The 24,565-nt window shown below is 50.2% G+C and overlaps 1 protein-coding gene across 2 annotated transcripts in view; it reads right to left on the bottom strand.

The window, feature by feature from the left end:
- LOC141085076 (polyhomeotic-like protein 2) overlaps positions 1–24,298 on the bottom strand; it is a 48,965-nt gene extending 24,667 nt beyond the window's left edge. Inside the window, exons 1-12 of one of the 2 annotated variants that reach the window (XM_073570111.1) lie at positions 24,071–24,298; positions 23,249–23,369; positions 17,099–17,272; positions 16,972–17,031; positions 9,963–10,031; positions 9,735–9,888; positions 6,447–6,697; positions 5,954–6,059; positions 2,705–2,907; positions 2,601–2,627; positions 1,519–1,615; positions 1,276–1,390 (exon numbers count right to left, since the gene is read on the bottom strand). In XM_073570111.1, coding sequence (XP_073426212.1) covers positions 1,276–1,390; positions 1,519–1,615; positions 2,601–2,627; positions 2,705–2,907; positions 5,954–6,059; positions 6,447–6,697; positions 9,735–9,888; positions 9,963–10,031; positions 16,972–17,031; positions 17,099–17,272; positions 23,249–23,338 — 1,346 coding nt within the window. In that variant the 5' untranslated portion in view covers positions 23,339–23,369; positions 24,071–24,298. The remainder of the gene's footprint in view (positions 1–1,275; positions 1,391–1,518; positions 1,616–2,600; positions 2,628–2,704; positions 2,908–5,953; positions 6,060–6,446; positions 6,698–9,734; positions 9,889–9,962; positions 10,032–16,971; positions 17,032–17,098; positions 17,273–23,248; positions 23,370–24,070) is intronic. The other variant, XM_073570112.1, reaches the window with a different exon arrangement.
- Between the last annotated feature and the right edge of the window lie 267 nt (positions 24,299–24,565).

Genomic DNA, 24,565 nt, shown 5'->3' with positions numbered 1-24,565 from the left:
CACAATTGAATATCATTATATGATCTCTCAAAAAAGGGGTGACAGATTCCCTTTAAAGGGATTCCCGGTATGGAAGTTAGGGCCATTCCACTCAGCGCTCTGGTTCTGATCCCAAGCTGATGGAATGATGTGGGATATTAGTGGTAGTAGTCCTGTGGCTGTGATGGGATGATGTGGGATATTAGTGGTAGTAGTCCTGTGGCTGTGATGGAATGATGTGGGATATTAGTGGTAGTATACCGGTAGCTCTGGCTGACGGGATAATGTGGGATATTAGGGGTAGTAGTCCGGTGGCTTTGACGGATGGCTCTGGCTGATGGGATGATGTAGGATATTAGGGATAGTTGTCCGGTGGCTCTGGCTGACGGGATGATGTGTGATATTAGGGGTAGTAGTCCGGTAGCTCTGGCTGACGGGATGATGTAGGATATTAGGGATAGTTGTCCGGTAGCTCTGGCTGACGGGATGATGTGGGATATTATAGTGAATGTGGCTATGCGGAGTGGGCGGGGCTCTACACTCAGCTTTATATATATATATATATATATATATATATATATATATATATATATATATATATATAATCATTATAATTTGTTATAACTAACCACAGTTAGTTACTATGCCCGGGCGGCGCCGGGCTCTTCAGCTAGTAAAAAATAAAAACAGAAAAAGGTTTAAAAATATACCAAGCTTATGATATATTTTTAATCCTTTTCTGTGTTTATAATCTAAATGAAGATTTATATTTTATCTTTACACATTGCAATATATCGTCTGGCCTCATTACATCACTTGAGGACGTGTGTACATATGTTCTAGAAATAGACGTTTTTGTCTTAATAAATAAATTAACAGTCTTTTAAAGTTATTTTTTTTACCTCCTATACCCTATATACAGTATACATCTCCTATACCGCATATACAGTATACACCCCCCTTCTATACCACATATACAGAATACACCTCCTACACAGTATACACCTCCTCCTCCTATAAAGTACACACACCCTCCTCCTATACCCCATACACATTGTACACCACCTTCTCTTATACCCCATATACAGTATACACCTCCTCCTATACCCCTATGCAGTACACAGATCCTTCTCCTATAAAGTACACACATCCTCCTATACCCCGTATACAGTGTACACCTGCTTCTCCTATACGCCGTATACACCTCCTCCTCCTATACCACGTATATAGTAAACACTTCCTCCTATACCCCTATACAGTATACGCTCCCCTTTGTTCAGAATTTCGGGTCATCACCTTTTGGCGCACGCCATTGAGCAGAATCGCTTGGAGCGTTTGAACTTGTACTCAAAGTCAACTCGTCCGCAGAGCTCACACTTCAGCTTCGGGGGATTTAGTTCATCTTTGGACACTGAGGAAACACAGAAGAATGAATGAAGTACTGTGTCCGCAGATTGTACAGGACGACTGCCCCTCCGGGGGGGGGGGGGGGGCAGTCCAGATGGTTAGCTCCTGGGACAAGTATCTGGATCCGGTCACCTGTTGTGAAGGTTTCCTCCATCTCAGAGTCGGTGGTCATATTGGGGTCGTGTTGCTTTGGCTGTTTTTCTGTCTGCGGCTTCTCATGTGGGCCCACCTGTCACACAAAAGCAGCTGCAGTTAGGAGGTGAGGCGACCATCATGCTGTGTGAATGGGGACTAGCAGGAGCGGTGCTCAGTCCAGGGCCAGCGAATGCATGCTACTCCTGAAGCCAAGACTGGGACCCCTAAGGATGGTTGGACTCAGGGGGTGGCTACTGCTAGAGCCCACACTGGGACCCCGCAGGATGGTCCGACTCGGGGAGACGGTTACTGCACTCTGCTCCTGGAGCCAATACTGGGACCCTGCGGGATGGTCGGACTCGGGGAGCGGTTACTGCACACTGCTCCTGGAGCAAACACTGGAGACCCTGTGGGATGGACAGGCTTGAAGGAGGCGGCTACTGCACACTGCTCCTGAAGCCAACACTGGGACCTTGCGGGATGGTCCGACTAGGGGGGCAGCTGCTGCACGATGCTCCTGGAGCCAACACTGGGAACCCGCAGGACGGTCAGTCTCAGGGGGTGGCTGCTGCATGCTGCTACCGGAGTCAACACTGGGAACCCGCAGGATGGTTGGATTTGGAGGGGTGGCGGCTGCACGCTGCTCCTGGAGCCAACACTGGAGACCCCGTGGGATGGACAGACTCAGCGGCGGCTGCTGCAGCACCTCTCTGATATGGCCTTAATGGATGCACAGAAGCTTTCTGAAACCGGGAGAAAATGCCCAAATTTGCTGCCGCCATCTCTGCTTCCCGTCAGTGAATATCACACAAGGCGGGCTGAGCTCTTACCTGACCCATTGGGGGCAATCAGACATTGTACCAAGCCCTCAGCTCTGCTCAGTAATACGCGGTTGTTCAGATGTGTAGTACACCCCACACATGTACAGGGGGCAGCACCCATCCCCCCACATGATCTAGCACTGGCCATGTGTGACACTGCTGTAGAGGGGCTTTGAGGTAACTCAGGCTCCAGGGCCGGGCTGCTGCCCTGCCTCCCCGCACCGTGCAGGCAGTAACTGGCGCTGAGCGCAGACCCACCTCGCGGACGGCTCTGCTCCGGTGTGACTGCAAAGTAAGAAGACGAGAGACATTAATGAAACGCTGCACTTCGACTCCCCCCATCCACTCAGCCCCCCGCGTACCGGGAACGGCTGGCCTCCCTCCTGGATCACAAAGCCTTCGATGACGTGAGTGAGGATCTGCGGCCTGACCGCGGCCTGCGGCGGTTTGCTCTCACCGTTCTGTGGGGCGTTGCCAGTGGCGGCAGCTGGAATTGGAGATGAACCATTTCCTGATGTCATGTCCAGCGGAGGGCGAAAGTCCGGTGAGCCCAGGGGAGTGGAGTCTGGGGGTAGAGAGATGGAACATGAGACCCCCGATACCGCGCCATAAGTGCAAGTTCACACTCGCCTTATCGTCGGGCTCTGCACGGATCATTAATATCTACTCGTGACGCCATAAAGTGACTGTCTAAATTACAGAACGGGTGTCAATGACGGTGTGGTTGTTGTGTTCACACTGCGTCTCTGGACACAGACCCCCACCGGACACAGCAGTGATACAATGGCCTCTGCCGCGTCTTACCGCATGGTCACAGTCTGTGGTCGTTGCCGCACTGAGGATCAAATCAGTGCCCTGTATCAATCAGAGGTCCCTTCTGGTCAGACAGTGTGAACAGGGTCTTACTGAGTAGGAAATTACGCAGCGGAAAAGGCTGGAAACCCGACCTGCTCACATTCGGGAGGGACACTGGGGCAGGCGCAGTCTTCAGCTGGGGGGACACTGGGGCAGGCGCAGTCTTCAGCTGAAGGGGGGGACACTGGGGCAGGTGCAGTCTTCAGCTGGAGGGGGGGGACACTGGGGCAGGTGCAGTCTTCAGCTGGAGGGGGGGGACACTGGGGCAGGTGCAGTCTTCAGCTGGAGGGGGGGGGACACTGGGGCAGGTGCAGTCTTCAGCTGGAGGGGGGGGACACTGGGGCAGGTGCAGTCTTCAGCTGGAAGGGGGGGGACACTGGGGCAGGTGCAGTCTTCAGCTGGAAGGGGGGGACACTGGGGCAGGTGCAGTCTTCAGCTGGAGGGGGGAGACACTGGGGCAGGTGCAGCCTTCAGCTGGAGGGGGGAGACACTGGGGCAGGCGCAGTCGTCAGCTGGAGGGGGGGGGGACACTGGGGCAGGCGCAGTCGTCAGCTGGGTGGGGGACATTGGGGCAGGCGCAGTCGTCAGCTGGGTGGGGGACATTGGGGCAGGCGCAGTCTTCAGCTGGGGGGGACACTGGGGCAGGCGCAGTCTTCAGCCGGGGGGGATACTGGGGCAGGCACAGTCGTCAACTGGGGGGGGGACACTGGGGCAGGCGCAGTCGTCAGCTGGGGGGGGGGACACTGGGGCAGGCGCAGTGAGCTGGGGGGGACACTGGGGCAGGCGCAGTCGTCAGCTGGGGGGGGACACTGGGGCAGGCACAGTCGTCAGCTGGGGGGGGAAACTGGGGCAGGCGCAGTCGTCAGCTGGGGGGGAGGGACACTGGGGAAGGCGCAGGCGTCACCTGGGGAGGGGGACACTGGGACAGGCGCAGTCTTCAGCTGGGGGGGGACACTGGGGCAGGCGCAGTCGTCACCTGGGGGGAAACTGGGGCAGGCACAGTCGTCAGCTGGGGGGGGGGACACTGGGGATATCATTCCTGATTGCTGCAGACCCTGGAGATTTACCACCCCGTCCCCCAGACTCCAGGAGATTTACCACCTCGTCCCCAACACATTCACTGACCTGTAGCCTGTAGACGACTCTGTGGTCAGCAGCGTCTCCACAAATATGGAATTTTCATGGGAAGGTCACACATAGGACTCCACTCTGCAAGAGCCACCACCCCCAGACATCCATCCTTCCATCAGAGTGACCGAAAAAACAAGCCTCTGCTGGCTGCGGTGGAGGCCGGGAGTTGTAGTAGCTTCTCCTTGGCTATGGTGGAGGCCAAGAATCGCAGCCTCCGTGGGGTGCACTGGAGGCCGGCAGTAGCAGCCTCCGTGTGGTGCGGTGGAGGCCGGGAGTCGCAGCCTCAACGGGGTTCGGCGGAGGCCAAGAGTCGCAGCCTCTGCGGGGTGCGGTGGTGGCTGGGAGTCGCAGCCTCTGCGGGGTGCGGTGGAGGCCGGGAGTCGCAGCCTCTGCGGGGTGACGTGGAGGCCAGGAGTCGCAGACTCTGTGGGGCGCACTGCTCTTTGTTGTGACCCCGGTAGGCAGAGAGTTGCAGCCGTTCAGGAAAGTGCTGGTCCCGGCCTAGGACTCCACATTGTCCACACAGCCCAGACAATGAATGAGAGGCTCAGCCCTTTGTGAGTCGCCCCTTCGCCCGCCTGTCCCTCCTCCTCCTCCAATAACAGAGACAGGCGAGGCAGAAAGCAAAACAAGGGGGAGGAGGAGGCGACCGAGCAGCTGCCAGCAAGAAAGGCAGCTGTCTGCCTGCCGTGTTAGAGGGCCAGCAGCAGCTGTCAGAGCGCCCCAAACCGGGTTACCCACCGCCACCCCCAAACCGGGTCATCCACCGCACAACTGGGTCACCCACTGCCACCTCCCAAACCGGGTCATCCACTGCACAACCGGGTCACCCACCGCAACCTCCCAAGCTGGGTCACCCACCGCACCCCCCAAACCGGGTCACTCACCACCACCCGCCAAACCTGGTCAATCACCCCCTGAACCACATCACTCACAGTTCTGCAGTTGCAGAAGAGGGTGATCAAAGTAAGTAAGACAAGGAGGACACCACATCCTGCTCTACCTGCAGCCCGCGTTCCACTTTGGGGCTCATGACATGGGGTGTTCAGGGTCATCAGATCGGGGGGTTTATAGTTGCTTAGACACAGATCACACCACAGCGCAGCCGAGCTGGAGACACTGATCAGTGTGGCAGTGTAAAGCATGGGGATATTAGACAAGCCTCCTGTAGATATCCCAGCAGTGGAGGATGCCCAGCAGGCAGGGGTCAGCCATCTCGGAGCAGTTGGGACCGGGGCACTTGTCCCGGGGTCCTGTGTGTGGGGGAGGGGAGCAGCACTTCAGGGGACTCATTCTCTATGTATGAGACAGCGGTGACCCTGCATGAGATTATTATTTCATGAGCATGCTCTGTGGCAGGTGGTGGGGTTTTCGCTGACCAATGTGCGCTCACCACCTGCCCCCCTATCGCTGCGTCAGGAGGCTTCTCTGCTGTCGGAGCGAGTGCCGCTGATCAGTGACAATCGTCCCCCCATGCCAGGATCCCTGCGATGTATGTTCAGCACCCCTTTCAGTATGTGGTGGTGAAGGGGAACTGCAGCTCCGCAACATCCCGCACACAGACAGGAGAGGGTGCCTTCCTGGTGACAGTCATACGTATGAGCGGCCTCCAGAGCTGTACTCACCGTGCGCCAGAGACTGGTCCAAGGTTCTGGGGATGGACACCGCGGCGGGGACAGGCGAACACCTCTTCAGGGAAGGTTTATAGGGGGTCTCTGCAGCTGGAGGGCTCTGCAACACAAAGAAAAGGGGAGATGAAGAGGAAACATGGCGCCGCCAGAGGCCACAAGTCAAAGCGCGGCCTCAGGTGGAGGCTCCGCACTTTCTCCGCTTGCTGTCAGTGACTGATAACATCTGGAGGTGGAACAGTATCTGCGTACAGCTGAGTATTGTTACAATGTATCAGCACAGCCTGCAGTCTGCACAGGACACATTCATGCAGTTTTGTCTGCACTGATACACTGGAACAAATCTTCAGCCGTGTCCCAAGAAGACTATTCACCCCTGACAGGGAGCAGATCTGGGAGCAGAACGGAACAAGTTACAGGGGTCCCGCCCTATAGGCAGATGTCTCATGAGTGGGCACCTGTGGGACCCTGAACAGACCCCTCCACTCACCGCATCAGAAGCTGCGGGAATCTGCAGGACTGCGGCCGAGCTGCCGAGAAGCTGGCGCTGTACAGACACCTCAGTGCCCGCTGGGCTCCAGGACGCACCGGGACCCTCTCTGGGCCCATTGCTTGTGGCACAGGGGGCCGCTGATGTGACAGGTGCGGAGCCAAGACACTGGGGGACCTGGGTGAGGGGCAGCAGCGGGCGAGGCGGAGATTGTAGCACCTTCTGTGCTCCTGACAGCGGAGGGAACAGAGCTGTGAGGAAAGCAGAGACAGTCAGTGAGTGCGTCAGGCTCCAATACAAGGGGGTCACAGAGCAAGCAGCCCCACACCAACCCATGCAGCCTACCACCATCAAACCATGCAGCCCCTCAGCAACTCATGCGGCCAGCCACCATCAACCCATGCAGCCAGCCACCATCAACCAACACAGCCCCCAAACATCATACACAGCCCGCCACCATCAACCCATGCAGCCCCCAAACATCCTACACCGTCAGCCACCATCAACCAACGCAGCCCCCAAACATCCTACACAACCAGCCACCATCAACCAACGCAGCCCCCAAACATAGTAGGGGGTCAGTAACGGGAGGACATCGTGCATTATATACAGAGTACAGGGTCAGTAACGGGAGGACATCGTGCATTATATACAGAGTACAGGGTCAGTAACAGGAGGACATCGTGCATTATATACAGAGTACAGGCTCAGTAACGGGAGGACATCGTGCATTATATACAGAGTACAGGCTCAGTAACGGGAGGACATCGTACATTATATACAGAGTACAGGGTCAGTAACGGGAGGACATCGTACATTATATACAGAGTACAGGGTCAGTAACGGGAGGACATCGTGCATTATATACAGAGTACAGGGTCAGTAACAGGAGGACATCGTGCATTATATACAGAGTACAGGCTCAGTAACGGGAGGACATCGTGCATTATATACAGAGTACAGGCTCAGTAACGGGAGGACATCGTGCATTATATACAGAGTACAGGCTCAGTAACGGGAGGACATCGTACATTATATACAGAGTACAGGGTCAGTAACGGGAGGACATCGTGCATTATACACAGAGTACAGGGTTAGTAACGTGAGGACGTCGTGTATTGTATACAGAGTACAGGGTCAGTAACGAACGGGAGGACATTGTGCATTATATACAGAGTACAGGGTCAGTAATGGGAGGACGTTGTGTATTATATACAGAGTACAGGGTCAGTAATGGGAGGACGTTGTGTATTATATACAGAGTACAGGGTCAGTAATGGGAGGACGTTGTGTATTATATACAGAGTACAGGGTCAGTAATGGGAGGACGTTGTGTATTATATACAGAGTACAGGGTCAGTAATGGGAGGACGTCGTGTATTGTATACAGAGTACAGGGTCAGTAACGGGAGGACGTCTTGCATTATATACAGAGTACAGGGTCAGTAACGGGAGGACATCGTGCATTATATACATAGTACAGGGTCAGTAACGGGAGGACATCGTGCATTATATACAGAGTACAGGGTCAGTAATGGGAGGACATCGTGCATTATATACAGAGTACAGGCTCAGTAACAGGAGGACATCGTACATTATATACAGAGTACAGGGTCAGTAACGGGAGGACATCGTGCATTATACACAGAGTACAGGGTTAGTAACGTGAGGACGTCGTGTATTGTATACAGAGTACAGGGTCAGTAACGGGAGGACATCGTGCATTATATACAGAGTACAGGGTCAGTAACGGGAGGACATCGTGCATTATACACAGAGTACAGGGTTAGTAACGTGAGGACGTCGTGCATTGTATGCAGAGTACGGGGTCAGTAACGGGAGGACATCGTGCATTATATACAGAGTACAGGGTCAGTAACGGGAGGACATCGTGCATTATATACAGAGTACAAGGTCAGTAATGGGAGGACGTTGTGTATTATATACAGAGTACAGGGTCAGTAATGGGAGGACATCATGCATTATATACAGAGTACAGGGTCAGTAATGGGAGGACGTCGTGTATTATATACAGAGTACAGGGTCAGTAATGGGAGGACATCGTGCATTATATACAGAGTACAGGGTCAGTAACGGGAGGACATCGTGCATTATATACAGAGTACAGGGTCAGTAACGGGAGGACGTTGTGTATTATATACAGAGTACAGGGACAGTAACGGGAGGACATCGTGCATTATATACAGAGTACAGGGTCAGTAACGGGAGGACATCGCGCATTATATACAGAGTACAGGGTCAGTAACGGGAGGACATCGTGCATTATATACAGAGTACAGGGTCAGTAACGGGAGGACATCGTACATTATATACAGAGTACAGGGTCAGTAACGGGAGGACATCGTACATTATATACAGAGTACAGGGTCAGTAATGGGAGGACATCGTGCATTATATACAGAGTACAGGGTCAGTAACTGGAGGACATCGTGTATTGTATACAGAGTACAGGGTCAGTAACGGGAGTACGTTGTGCATTGTATACAGAGTACAGGGTCAGTAATGGGAGGACATCGTGCATTATATACAGAGTACAGGGTCAGTAACGGGAGGACATCGTGCATTATATACAGAGTACAGGGTCAGTAATGGGAGGACATCGTGCATTATATACAGAGTACAGGGTCAGTAACGGGAGGACATCGTGCATTATATACAGAGTACAGGGTCAGTAACGGGAGGACATCGTGCATTATATACAGAGTACAGGGTCAGTAACGGGAGGACATCGTGCAGTATACACAGAGTACAGGGTTAGTAACGTGAGGACGTCGTGTATTGTATACAGAGTACAGGGTTAGTAATGGGAGGACGTCATGTATTATATACAGAGTACAGGGTTAGTAATGGGAGGACGTCATGTATTATATACAGAGTACAGGGTTGAGGACGTCGTGTATTGTATACAGAGTACAGGGTCAGTAACGGGAGGACATCGTGCATTATATACAGAGTACAGGGTCAGTAACGGGAGGACATCGTGCATTATATACAGAGTACAGGGTCAGTAACGGGAGGACATCATGCATTATATACAGAGTACAGGGTCAGTAACGGGAGGACGTTGTGTATTATATACAGAGTACAGGGTCAGTAACGGGAGTACATTGTGCATTATATACAGAGTACAGGGTCAGTAATGGGAGGACATTGTGTATTATACACAGAGTACAGGGTCAGTAATGGGAGGACATCATGCATTATATACAGAGTACAGGTTCAATAATGGGAGGACAGTGAGTGCTTTATAGTAATGGTCAGTCTCACCCGGGGTGTTTGGGGGTTGTACAGTCACGGGCTCCGGGGTCTTGCTTGCCGTCTCCTGGTCGCCGCTGGTAACAATCTGGGGAAGCCCGATAATTGGGGGCCCAGGAGGCTGTGATTGGCCAATGTTTCCTCCTCGCAATGTAAGATTCTGCACCTACAGATTAGATGTCAGTATGGTCTTCTCATCAGGACCCTCGAGACCCAAAAGCATGGTTTGTGGTCACTCACCTGAGAAGTGGCCCCTGGACTCACTGCGGCCTGGACTCTGCTCATAGAGGCGACCGGGGTAAATATCAGCTGAAAGGAACAACATGGAGGACGGTCAGGGATGTCCACGAGGCTATGGCAGGACCCATATCTCTGGCTGAGTGTGGCACCATGGGAAGGAGACACCATGGCTGTCCTACTGCACAGGGGCCCCAGCTGTGAATCCATGAGCACCTGCCATCTGTAGGCCCCGCCTACTAATAAGGCTCCTCCCATGAGGGGGTGTGGTTATCTGGCCTTTATAGCCTCTTCTTGCTCCCACCCATAGAACTAATTAGCCAATCAGAGGATTTTGAGATAAAGCAGTGGGAGAAGGAAACAGCAATCAATCAGGAGGAGGAGGAGTGTGATGTCAGCGCCCAGAGTCCCTGTAAGCACTAAAGCTGCAGTCATGTACGCAGCACCCACCCATGCCAAACACTACTGTCAGCTGACTACCTGAAGCCGCCATTCCCAGCACGCCAGCCCTGGGTTGTCAGACACAGAAGGGCAAGTCTACATCCCTTCATCAGCCATTGTCTCCTCAGCGCAAAAATATACCTCCCCCTAACCAGACTGTGCCCCGACATCAGCGCCCAAAAATATGTCCATCTACCCAGACTGTACCCTGACATCAGCACCCAGATATATGTTCTTCTACCCAGACTGTTCTCTGACATCAGCGCCCACATATACTTCCCTCTATCCAGACGGTCCCCTGACATCAGAGCACAGATATACGCCCCCCTACCAAGGCTGTCCCCCGACATCAGCGCCCCAATATACACTCCCCTACCAAATCTGTGTCCCGAATCAGCGCCCAGATATACGATAAACATGCCTCAATCACGCCTATCCTCAAAAAGCCCTCTCTTGACCCATCCTCTGTATCTAGCTATCACCCGATATCACTTCTCCCCTAGGCCTCAAAACTACTGGAACAACACATCCATCTTGAACTGTCCTGCCACCTAGCTAAAGGAGAGCTTTAAACTAGAACAATGCGGGAAGGGAAGCAAAAGGCCAGAAAAAGCCATACACCTGACAAATGCTATTGAGAACTCTGCTGTTAGAAGAGGAAAGGAAGAACAAAGACAAAACAATCTAAATAATAAAAATATTGGAGAAAGAGAAACCAATCACAAACTAAAATGTTTCTATACTAATGCACAAAGCATGGGCAACAAACAAGGAGAATTGGAACTATTAACACAGGAAAAGAAGTAAGATGTCATTGGAATCACTGAAACTTGGTGGGACAATACACATGATTGGAATACAAGACTAGAAGGATACAACTTGCAAGAAACAGACTTGATAAACGAGGAGGAGGTGTCGCATTGTATGTTAGAAACGCGTATATCTGCACAGAGATTGAAGCTTCAGAGACTGGGAGTTCTGTGGAGACTGTTTGGGTAAGAATACAAGGACAGAACAATGGAAAGGACACCATTGTAGGCATTTACTACAGGCCGCCTGTGCAAGCTGAAGATATGGATGAACTCTTTATGCATCAAATGGCCAAGTTCTCCAAAAAATATGACATAGTTGTCATGGGAGATTTCAACTATCCTGACATTTGTTGGGAATCTCTCTCAGGCAAAACTAACAGGTCAAGGAAATTCTTATCCTCTCTTGCTGACAACTTTATCTTCCAAAAGGTAGAGGAGAAAACAAGAGGAACTGCTACCTTGGATCTAATCCTTATAAACAGGGAGGAAATGGTTGAGGAGGTAACAGTGGCTGGGACCCTAGGAGGTAGCGACCATGCTATTTTAGAATTTTGGATAACTAGAGGAGGAAGACCTGTGAAGACTCAGATGTCAAGGTTAGATTTCAGAAAGGCAAATTTTAAGGGATTCAGAAAGAGAATTGGAGGGATCTAATGGCTGGATATCCTTAAGGACAAAAATGTCCAAGAAGGATGGGAAATCTTGAAAAATGAAACTCTCAAAGCACAATCGTTAACAATTCCGAAAAGAGGGAAGAATAGGAAGCATTTAAAGAAACCAGGATGGATGAACACAGAACTTAAGCACATGCTAAAAAGGAAGAAAGAAATGTTTATAAAATGGAAAGAGGGAGGCATATCTAAAGAATATAATGCTGTCTGCAGAACTTGCAGGGCACAAATCAGATGATCTAAAGCTGACAATGAATTGAGGCTTGCAAGAGACGTCAAAAGCCATAATAAAGGATTTTGGGGATATGTCAAAAGTAAAAGAAAAGTCAAAGATGCTATAGGATTTTTACAGGATGAAAATGATGAAATGGTAAGACAGGATGTTGAGAAGGCCGAACTTTTAAATTCCTATTTTGCATCTGTTTTCTCTCAGAAAGGAAATGTAACATCAACTATTCTTCACTGTCCTATTAAGGGAATAGAAGAATCCAGGATATCTATAAACAGAAATATAGTGAGGAAACACTTAGCTAACCTAAATGAATTCAAGTCTCCAGGTCCAGATGAATTACACCCCAGAGTATTGAAGGAGATAGCAGAAGAAATTTTTGAACCGCTCTCCATAATCTTTGAAAATTCGTGGAGAACAGGAGAAGTCCCCGAAGACCGGAGAAGAGCAAATGTTGTTCCTATCTTCAAAAAGGGGAAGAAGGTGGACCCAGGCAACTATAGGCCGGTGAGTATGACTTCTATACCAGGAAAGATCTTTGAACAAATTATTAAACAACATGTATGTCAGTACCTGGATAAGAATGAAGTGATTAAACAGAGTCAGCATGGGTTTGTAACTAATAAGTCATGTCAGAGTAACTTAATTTCCATCTATGACAGAATCACTGATTGGGTGGATCAGGGAAATGCTGTAGATGTAGTATATCTTGACTTCAGCAAAGCATTTGACAAAGTATCTCACACAATCCTTATTGAAAAAATGACTAAGTATGGAATGGGCAAGGCAACTGTTAGGTGGATTCATAACTGGCTTAGTGATCGGACCCAAAGAGTGGTCGAAAATGGCTGCACATCCAGTTGGAAGAATGTCTCAAGTGGGGTACCACAGGACTCTGTCCTGGGCCCTGTATTGTTCAACATCTTTATCAATGATTTAGATGAAGGAATTGAGGGTAAACTGATTAAATTTGCTGATGACACAAAGATAGGAGGGATAGCTAATACTAGAGAAGAGAGAAAGAAGATTCAAAAAGATATAAATAAACTGGAGCAGTGGGCAGCAACTAACAGAATGGTTTTTAACAGGGAAAAATGCAAAGTACTACATCTGGGCAATAAAAATAAAAAAAGCATATACAGAATGGGAGGAATAGGGCTAAGCAACAGCACATGTGAAAAAGACTTCGGTACACTAATAGATCACAGACTGAATATGAGTCAACAGTGTGATGCAGCAGCAAAAAAGGCAAATGCAATTCTAGGATGTATTAACAGAAGCATACAGTCTAGATTACGTGAAGTCATTATTGCGCTCTACTCCTCTTTGGTCAGACCTCATCTGAAATACTGTGTCCAGTTTTTGGCGCCACATTTTAAAAAAGACATCAACAAACTGGAGCAAGTTCAGAAAAGAGCGACTAGCATGGTGACCGGTCTGCAAACCCTGTCTTATGAGGAAAGGTTGCAGGATTTGGGAATGTTTAGCCTGCAAAAGAGAAGACTGAGAGGAGACTTAATAACTGTCTACAAATATCTCAAGGGCTGTCACATTGTAGAAGGATCATCTTTATTCTCATTTGCACAAGGAAAGACTAGAAGCAATTGGATGAAATTGAATGGGAGGAGACACAGATTAGATATTAGAAAAAACTTTTTGACAGTTAGAGTGATCAATGAGTGGAACAGGCTGCCACGAGAGGTGGTGAGTTCTCCTTCAACAGAAGTCTTCAAAAAGAGGCTGGACAGATATCTGTCTGGGATGGTTTAGCGAATCCTGCTTTGAGCACGGGGATGGACCAGATGGCCCAGGAGGTCCCTTTCAACTCTACGATTCTATGATTCTTCTTGCTCTCTCCTTGACCGATTACAATCTGGCTTCCAGCCACACCACTCCACTGAAACTGCCCTAACTAAGGTCACAAATGACCTACTAGCCGCCAAGGCCAAGCGACACTACTCTGTCCTCCTCCTGGACCTGTCCTCTGCCTTTGACACAGTGGACCATTCCCTAATACTACAGACCTTCTCATCTCTTGGTATCACAGACTTGGCCCTATCTTGGATTGCGTCATACCTAACAGACCGGACATTCAGCGTCTACCACTCGCACACCACCTCCTCACGGCGCCCCCTATCCGTCAGAGTCCCGCAAGGTTCAGTCCTAGGGCCCCTGCTCTTCTCCATTTACACCTTCGGCCTCAGACAGCTCATAGAATCTCATGGCTTTCAGTATCACCTCTATGCTGATGACACACAGATCTACATCTCTGGACCAGATATCACCTCCCTACTAAACAGAATCCCTCATTGTATGTCTGATATTTCATCCTTCTTCTCCGCTAGATTTCTAAAACTAATATGGACAAAACAGAATTAATCATCTTTCCCCCATCTCACGTGACCCCCCCAACGGACCTATCCATTAAAGTAAATGGCTACCGACTCTCTCCAGTCCCACAAGCTTGCTGCCTTGGGGTTATTCTTGACACTGATCTCTCTTTTAAACCACATATCCAAGCCCTTTCCACTTCCTGCCGACTTCAACTCAAAGATATTTCACGAACCCGTACATTCCTCAACCAAGAATCTGCAAAAACCCTAGTCCATGCCCTCATCATCTCCCGCCTTGATTACTGCAACCTCCTGCTCTGTGGCCTCCCCTCTAACACTCTCACACCCCTCCAATCTAGTCTAAACTCTGCTGCCCGACTAATCCACCTATCCCCCGGCTATTCCCCGGCCTCTCCCCTCTGTCAATCCCTGTACTGGCTTCCCATTACCCAAAGACTCCAGTTCAAAACCCTAACCATGACTTACAAAGCCATCCACAACCTGAGTCCTCACAAGATCTCCTTCTGTACTCCCCTCTTATCTCTTCTTCCCACAATCGCATACAAGATTTCTCCCGCGCATCCCCCCTACTCTGGAACTCTCTACCACAATATATCAGACTCTCACCTACCATGGAAACCTTCAAAAAGAACCTGAAGACCTACCTCTTCCGACAAGCCTACAACCTGCAGTAACCACCGATCCACCAAACCGCTGCACGACCAGCTCTACCCTCGCCTACTGTATCCTCACCCATCCCTTGTAGATTGTGAGCCCTCGCAGGCAGGGTCCTCTCTCATCCTGTACCAGTCGTGACTTGTATTGTTTATGATTTCTGTACTTGTATGTATTATGTATACCCCTCCTCACATGTAAAGCGCCATGGAAAAAATGGCACAATAATAATAAATATAATAATAAATAATAATAATATACGTTCCCCTACCCAGACTGTGCCCCAACATCCGTGACCCCACATACGTCACCCTACCCAAACTGTGCCCCGACATCCGTGCCCATATATATGTCCCTCTGCCCAGATTGAGCCCTGACATCAAAGCCCAGATATACATCCCCTTACCCATACTGTCCCCTTAAATCTGAGCCCAGATATACGTCTCCCTACCCAGACTGTTCCCCGACATCATTGCCCAGATCATATACGTCCCTCTACCCAGACCGTCCCCTGACATCAGTGCCAAAACATATGTCCCTCTACCCAGACTGTCCGCTGACAACAGGGCCCAGATATACGTTCCCCTACCCATATTCTCCCATATATATCTGCTCCCAGATATATACGTTCCCCAACCCAGACTATCCCTTGACATCAGCGCCCAGATATACATCCCCTACCCAGACTGTCTGACATCAGCACCAAGATATACGTTTCCAAACCCAGACTCTCCCGACATCAGCACCCAGAAATACGTCTCCCTACGAAGAGTGTTCTATAACTTCAGCGCCCAGATATATGTCCCCCTAACCAGACTGTGTCCCGACATGAGAGCCCAGATATACGTCCCTCTACCCAGACTGTCCCTCGACATCAGCTCCCAGACACACATCTCTCTACCCAGACTGTGCCCCATCAGCGCCCAGTTATACGTTACCCTACACAGACTGTCCTCTGAAATCAGCGCCCAGATATACGTCCCCCTACCCAGACTGTCCCTGACATCAGCGCCCAGATATGCATCCACCTACCCAGACTGTGCCCAGACATTAGAGCCCAGATATACGTCTCCTTACGCAGATTGTGCCCCGACATCAGCGCCCAGAAATATGTTCATCTACATAGACTGTGCCTCGACATCAGCACCCAGATAAACGTACTTCAATACAGACTGTAATCGACATCAGTGCCAAAAATACACTGTACATCGCCCAACCCAGACTGTGCCCCATCAGCGCCCAGATGTACATATACGTTACCCTACACAGACTTTCCCCTGACATCAGCGCCCAGATATAAGTCTCCCTACAAAGACTGTCCCCTGACATCATCGCCCAGATATATGTCCCTCTACCAAGACTGTCTCCCGACATCAGTGACCAGATATACATCCCTCTACCCAGACTGTCCCCCAACATCAGGGCCAAGATATATGTCTCCCTATCCAGACTATCCCTTGACATCAGCACCCAGATATACATCCCTCTACCCAGACTGTGCACCTGACATCAGCACCAATATACGTCTTCCATACCTAGACTGTCCCATGACATCAGTTCCCAGATATACGTCCCCTCTACTCAGACCGTTCCCTGACATCAGCGCCCAGATATACATCCCTCTAACCAGTCTGTGCCCTATCAGTATCCAGATATACGTCCCCACTAACCAAACTGTCCACTGACATCAGCGCCCAGATATACGTCCCTCTACTCAGACTGTGCTCCGACACTGTGTACCCCGATATGTTCTCTACACTCCCCCACAGATTACATAGGTGTCCCAGGTACCTGGCTGTGCTAAGTGGTACACATAGGGAATGTGGGCTGCAGACTTGAGGGTTCACTCACCATCAGCGGCTGGGATGGAGTTGGTTGGGAGGCGCTGACTGCGGGGGGTATTCTAGTGGCCTAGAATAACAGCAAAGGTTAGTTCTATGCAGAAGACCCTCAGCACCCAGGAGGAAAGTGAGCTCACCTGCTGTTGGAGTACTGTGGTTTGCAGCAATAGGTGTTGCTGCTGAGCTGCGTACATCTGCTGCAAGTACTGTGCCGCTGTGCCGAATGCCTGCCGTGGCGCTGACCCGGGCGCCTGTGGTGCCGCTGTCCCGGGTACCTGCCGTGTCGCTGTCTCGGGCGCCTGCCGTATCACCTGCATTACAGGACACCTTATCTCGGACACAGGTCTGATATAGAGGGCTCTGCATTATATACCCATGTTCTCCAGTCCTCCATGCATCTGCCTTCTGCAATGCTCTCTAAGGCGGCGTGCACATAGAGGTTCTGCTGTAGCCATTGCAGGAAGCACTCCCTTGTGAGTGTGTTGTGCAAACAACGTCTTTTTCCGCCTGGAACTTGTATGTAAAAGCGCAACAAAACCACTGCCATAAAGGCACATAAAGAAACATCAAGTGAAATCGCACTGCACATGCTTAGACTGTCTGTAGCCAATAGGCTTACAAAACAAATGAATAGAAGCAGGATTCTAAGCAGTTCATTTTTAAGTAATTTGTTCAGGCCTTTTTGGAGCAAACCTGTGATCTGAAGTGAGTATAGGACTTCACTAGTCTTCTCCCCGGGATGTGTGGAAAGTACAGGACCTCATTAGTCTTCTTCCCAAGATGTGTGGAGAGTACAGGACCTCACTAGTCTTCTTTCAGGGATGTGTGGAAAATACATGACCTCACTAGTCTTCTTCCCAGGATGTGTGGAGAGTGCAGGACCTCACTAGTCTTCTTCCGGGGATGTATGGAGAGTACAGGACCTCATTAGTCTTCTCCCCGGGATGTGTGAAGAGTACAGAACCTCACTAGTCTTCTTCCCAGGATGCGTGGAGAGTACAGGACCTCACTAGTCTTCTTCCAGGGATGTGTGGAGAGTAAAGGAACTCACTTGTCTTCTCCCCAGTGAGGGGAGTACGGAACTTCACTAGTCGTCTCCTCAGGATGTGTGGAAAGTACAAGACCTCATTAGTCTTCACCCCGGGTTGTGTGGAGAGTACGGGACCTCACTACTCTTCTTCCCAGGATGTGTGGAAGTACAGGACCTCAAAGTCTTCTTCATGGGATGTGTGGAAAGTACAGGACCTCACTAGTCTTCTCCCCGGGATGAGAGGGGGGTACAGAACATCACTAGTCTTCTCCCCAGAATGTGTGACATCACTAGTCTTCTCCCCAGAATGTGTGGAGAGTACAGGACCTCATTAGTCTTTTCTCCGGGATGTGTGGAGAGGATAGGACATACTTAGTCTTCTCCTCGAGATGTGTGTATAGTAGAGTACCTCACTAGTCTTATCCAAGGAATGTGTGGAGAGTATAGGACTTCACTAGTCTTCTCCGAGGGATGTGTGGAGAGTACAGGACCTTACTGTGAAAAGAGTACAGGACCTGTCTAGTCTTCTCCCCGGAATGTGTGGAGAGAACAAAACCTCACTAATCTTCTCTCTGGGATGTGTGGAGAGCACAAGACCTCATTAGTCTTCTCCCCTGGATGTGTGAAGAGTAAAGGATCTCACTAGTCTTCTCCCCAGGATGTGTGGAGAGTACAGGACCTCATTAGTCTTCTTCCGGGATGTGTGGAGAGTATAGGACCTTATTATCCTTCTACTCAGCCAGTGTTGAGAGAACAGGACCTCATTAGTCTCCTCCCTAGGAGGTGTGGTGAGTATACAACCTCACTATTCTTCTCCAACGGGATGTGTGTAGAGTACAGGACCTGACTGTGAAAAGAGTACAGGACATCTCTAGTCTTCTCCCCGGGATGTATGGAGAGTACAGGACCTCATTAGTCTTTTCTCTGGGACGTGTGGAGAGGGTAGGACATCTTTAGTCTTCACCACGGGATGAGCGTAGAATACAGGACCTTGCTAGTCTCCCCAGGATGTGAGGGTGTCAGGGAAACATGAATTATTTCCTATGGTCCTAGGTACACATACAGGGCTGCCTGTTTTGCCCCCCCCCCTTGATTTGCGAAAAACCCAGAACCCACTGCAATCCCAACTCGCACTGCTGCAGCCCCCTCAGTCTGTCTCTGTGAAATTCTATCCACTCCCCCCTCCCTTCAGCAAATAGCAAATGGTCACTTTTATTGCATGCCAGCTCTGGCAGCGTTAAAAGTGTTTTTTTTATTTTCCCTCCCTGGATGATGATCTGCTCACCTTCCACAATAACGTCAACAAGTACCATCCAACCATCAAGCTCACCCTCAACTTTTCAAAGTCACAAATACATCTTCTGGACATGACCATATACATCAAGGACAACGCCATACATACATCAATTTACCATAAGCCCATAGGACATCTGGCATATCTTAGGGTACCGTTACACATAGCGATGCACCAGCGATCCCGACAACGATATGGATCGCTGGTGCATCGTTAAGTGGTCGCTAGTGAGCTGCCACACAGGCAGATCTCACCAGCAACATCGCAGGGGTCGGGGGTCGCTACTTACCTGTCAGACGCGGCGATCCTGACGTCCTCCCGCCCGCGGCCACGTGTCGCTCGTCGTCACAGCAGGAAGCTGACGACGAGAAATGATCCAGGACCTTCTCACGCGACCAGCGATAACCAGCGGGGGAGCCGGTCGGAGGTAAGTATCACATGTAGCGATATCGCTGCTACGTCACAAAATCGGTGACTTTACAGCGATATTGCTAGCGATATCGCAGTGTGTAACGGGGGCTTTAGATGGAACAGCTTTCATCCAAGACACACAAAAAAATCCATCATCTACAGTCAAGCTCTGAGGTGTATTCGGATCTGTTCAGACAGTAAAGACAGGGAACTCCAGCTGCTATCACTGAGGAATACGTTCCTGCAACAAGGGTATCATCCACTGGTAATAGATGAACAGATCCACAGAGCTACAAGGATCCCAAGAAGCAGCCTCCTGGATTACAAACTGAGAGAGGACAACAACAGGGTGCCTCTTGTGGTCACATACAACCCCCACATGAACATCTTAAGGAAAATTGGCACTGACCTCCAACCCATATTCCACAGAGACCACAAACTGAAAGTAATATTCCCAGAACTACCACTTCTCTCCTACAAACAGCCTCCCAACCTAAGGAATCTCCTTGTCAGAAGTGTCCTCTCATCACCATCAGTGACTGGTACATTCCCATGTAACAATAAAAAATGCAAAACATATTACCAACAAATATAGTCCGCGTACCACACACAAATCAGGACTATAAGGTCATGGGTTCCTTTTCATGTACATCCTCCAAAGTGGTGTACATGACACAATGTACGAGGTGCCCTGGAAGTATCTATATTGGGGAAACCATGCAAAAACTACAAATCAGGATGAATCTACACAGACACACAATCAGGAATGGTATGGACTCGCCTGTGGGAAAACATTTCTCTGGACCTGGACACTGTATGACAGGCTTAAAAGTTTTAGGCTATGTGCACACACTGCGGATTGGTCTGCGGATTCTTATCTGCGGAACCTCAGGTAAAATGACCTGCGGTTTTACCTGCGGTTTTGCCCTGCGGTTTGCTACCTGGATAATGGAATAGGTGGCAAACCGCAGCAGAATCCGCAGAAACAATTGACGTGTCAATTCTTTCTGCGGATTCAAAACCGCAGCTTTTCCGCAGTTAAAAATCCGCAGCATGTGCACAGCAGAATGTAAATCCCATAGGATAACATGCTACTGTACACTGTCTGCAGAACTGCTGCAGTTCTGCCGCGGCCAAATCCGCAGCGGATCCACAGGAAAAACCGCAGCGTGTGCACATAGCCTAAATACTAAAAGGTCATCTTAAGGATGACAGAGAAAGAAAAATTTGGGAATTCAAAATGATAAAGATGTTCAATTCTTTGACACTAAGGCTATGTGCACACGCTGCGGTTTTTGCTGCGGATCCGCTGCGGTTTTGGCCGCGGCAGAACTGCAGCAGTTCTGCAGACAGTGTACAGTAGCATGTTATCCTATGGGATTTACATTCTGCTGTGCTCATGCTGCAGATTTTTAACTGCAGAAAAGCTGCGGTTTTGAATCCGCAGAAAGAATTGACACGTCAATTGTTTCTGCGAATTCTGCTGCGGTTTGCCACCTATTCCATTGTCCAGGTGGCAAACCGCAGGCCAATCCGCAGGGAAAACCGCAGGTCATTTTACCTGTGGCTTTACCTGCAGTTCCGCAGATAAGAATCCGCAGACCAATCCGCAGTGTGTGCACATAGCCTAAGACTCAATTTAATACTTGGATTTATGATTCACAACGTGGATACAATTCACACCTCCACCAGAAGGACTCCAGAAAACTAAGAACATCATTCCCACTGCCTCTCCATTTGTAAGAAAATGCCTAATTGGATTTCCTTGTTTTATCTTTAGGAGACATCACACCTCCCACCTCATGAATAAATGTGCTACTGTAGTATCCCTTAAATGTTGTGCTTTTTTCTTATTAATCTATTTGCAATCTTAACTGAAGAAGAAGCCTTTGTGCTCTGAAAGCTTGCAAACATACTATTTTCTGGTTCGCCAATAAAGGTATCACACCTAGAATACTTTTGTCATGATTGGGCAGAAAAGTATTCACATCGATGTTTCTGGCTAACACGGTACCACAATATAATTTGTTATTGTACATTATTTTCACTTCAAAACTCCTTTGTCTATCAGGCTTAATATTCCAGACCGAATTCCATAACACACGATAATCCTAGAGACAGGAAAAGTAGATTTCCAGGACCAGGGTAATTGGGCCTACGCATGGCAACATTTTGAGCCCTTTAGGGCCATCAGAAACCTGGGAAATGAGTTTCTGCCCCCAGTAACACGCAGACATGCCATATTTGGTCTCAAAAGAATGGTCACTTTGCAGGGGAAAATGTAATGCCCCTATCGTTGCCCTGTGAGCTTTGCAGCCAAAGATATGGAAGATACGAGATTTTAATAACTTTTCAAAAAGGGCGTACGTCCTTTAACCCAGCCCACCAGTGATGTCAGCCAGGGAGGAGTCCATAGGTTTGTCGGCAAAGCATAAAACTGAAAAGCACATTTGGGAAGGTAACAGGTATCAGATGCCGGAGAGTCAGCTAAACAACAGACAGTGCTGCTGATCCATTGCTTTGGGACGGCTCTCCTACCCTTTATCGACACATCATACCCGTGACTGAGATAGAGTAAGTTTCATATTTTAATCTGTATTATTTCTGTCTGTATTTTGTCTCCTTTTGTAATAACTTTTGTATTGTTGTAAACATTGCCGATATTTTCTAGAGTAAACTTATAAATTTACTAGTTCTTTTTGCTCTATGATCGAACCGTCAAGTTCTCCGCACAAAATCCCGCTATCTTGGGTTCGTTCCCGACCCGATATAGGCTTTGGTATTAAATGAGGGACTGGTGGCACCGTGGCGTCCTGGTGTTATTGGGGAACCCTAGCAGTGACGGATCAGAGGTTTAAGTGTGTATTCCCGGCCTGGGACTGGTGATAAACATACCGCCCTCAATACAGAGTGCCCGATAGACAGAACGTGACAAGGCAGCCTTTCCCTAGGTGCAGTTCCCTGACTGACCTGAGGGTAAGGGGCGTGCCAGAGAGCTGCAAGTTCCTGACACTGAGTGACAAACATTGGGTTATACCTGACAGAGGGGAGTACAGAACTTCTCTAGTCTTCTCGCCGGGATGAATGGAGAGTATAGGACCCTACTAGAATTCTCCCCGAGATAAAGGAAGAGTATAGGACCTCGCTAGTCTTCTTCCCGGGATAAGTGGAAAGTATAGGACCTCACTAGTCTTCTACCTGGGATGTATAGAGAGTACATTACCTCACAATCAGGTCTTGGCAGTAGAGCTTTGTAACCTCTGCCCCATTGTTCCTACAGACTGTACAAAGAACAGACAGGAGGAGGGTGGATACCTTGGGTCCATGGTCACCAGTGAACCTTTTTCAGGGTGTTTGCCATCCCCTACCCACCAATGGCTGAGGTGGCAGAGTATAACACTTTGTTACCAAGAAGTTTGTGAAACCCTAAAAATGGTGCATGGCAGAGCAGGAATACAGATGTGATGCACTCGAAGGGCCACTGTACACATGTGGCCATCCCCCACATGTGTACAGTGGGGTCAGGACCCTCAGTAAGTGTATGACGAGTACCTGCACCATCTGTTGCTCTGGGATCCCGCTATGCACCGCTCCGGGGTAAGGGACCGCGCGTCTCGTGGAGTCCGGGGGCTCGTACTCCATCCTCCGTGTGCGAGTACGACAGAGGTGTCATCTGCAGAAATACAAGAATTGCAGGAGCGGAAGGAGGTAAAATGCAGGAGCCTACACACACACAGGGGCCACACACGCAGGAGCCCCTCTGACACCAAGGGACCATGCAAACACACAGGGCTCCCCCTGACACAGAGAAGCCCATCAGACACGCAGGGCACCCACAGATACACAGGGCCCCACCAGACACACAGGAGCACACCAGACAGACAGGGCCCCCCAGATACACAGGAGCCCACCAGACATACATGACACCCACAGACACAAAGCCCCCCAGACACACAGGGGCCATGCAAACACACAGGGATCCCCTCAGACACACAGGGGCCATGCAAACACACAGGGATCCCCTCAGACATACAGGGCCCTCCAGACACATAGGGCCAACCCCAGAAACACAGGAGCCCACCAGACACAGCCCACTCCAAAAGACACAACGGAGCCCACCAGACACCCCCACCTCCCACACCCAGGAGCCCCCCCCCCGGACACAGAGGGGCCACACACACGGGAGCACCCCAGACACACAGGCCGCACACACAGTCGGAGCTCCCCTGACAGTGACTGACAGTCTGACACATGCCCTCCACACCCCCCAGACACAGCCTCTGTCCCTGTAACTCCGCCCCGAGGTCTTGTCTCCTCCCACCTCGTACACCTGTCCCCGCCCCCGTACACCTGTCCTCGCCCCGTCTGTGTCACCTGCAGCGTCCCCGGCGCTCGCCCTCAGCTCTGCGGCATGTGTGGCCCGTATGACGGCGGCGGAGCTCGGCGCTGCCGTGTGACCTACGGGGAGAGCGGCTCCAGACCTGCACACTGCTGCCGCCGCTCCCGGTCTCCACGGCTTTTGTTCTACTACGGGAGCGCACGCGTCCCGGCACAGCGGCCGCCATCACCGGGTTACCTAGCAACCGCCAATCAGGAGTGGCATCACTAGGCAACTCAGCCGGGGCCAGAGAGGAAACCAGGAGGGGACACACAGTGACAGAGGAGACCAGGAGGGGCCACAGAGGAGAGAGTCTAGGAGGGGCCACAGAGGAGAGAAAGGAGACTAGGAGGGGCCACAGAGGAGAGAGACCAAGAGGGACCACAGAGGAGTGAGCCCAGGAGGGGCCACAGAGGAGAGAAAGGAGACCAGGAGGGGCCACAGAGGAGAGAGACCAAGAGGGACCACAGAGGAGAGAGTCCAGGAGGGGC

This window comes from Dendrobates tinctorius, unplaced genomic scaffold (assembly GCF_039654945.1).
Source record: "Dendrobates tinctorius isolate UK_male_01 unplaced genomic scaffold, ASM3965494v1 ptg000028l, whole genome shotgun sequence".
In the NCBI taxonomy this organism is placed as follows: Eukaryota; Metazoa; Chordata; class Amphibia; order Anura; family Dendrobatidae; genus Dendrobates; species Dendrobates tinctorius.
The sequence above is the reverse complement of the archived record's forward strand: the minus strand, read 5'-3'. Positions and strand labels throughout refer to the sequence as shown.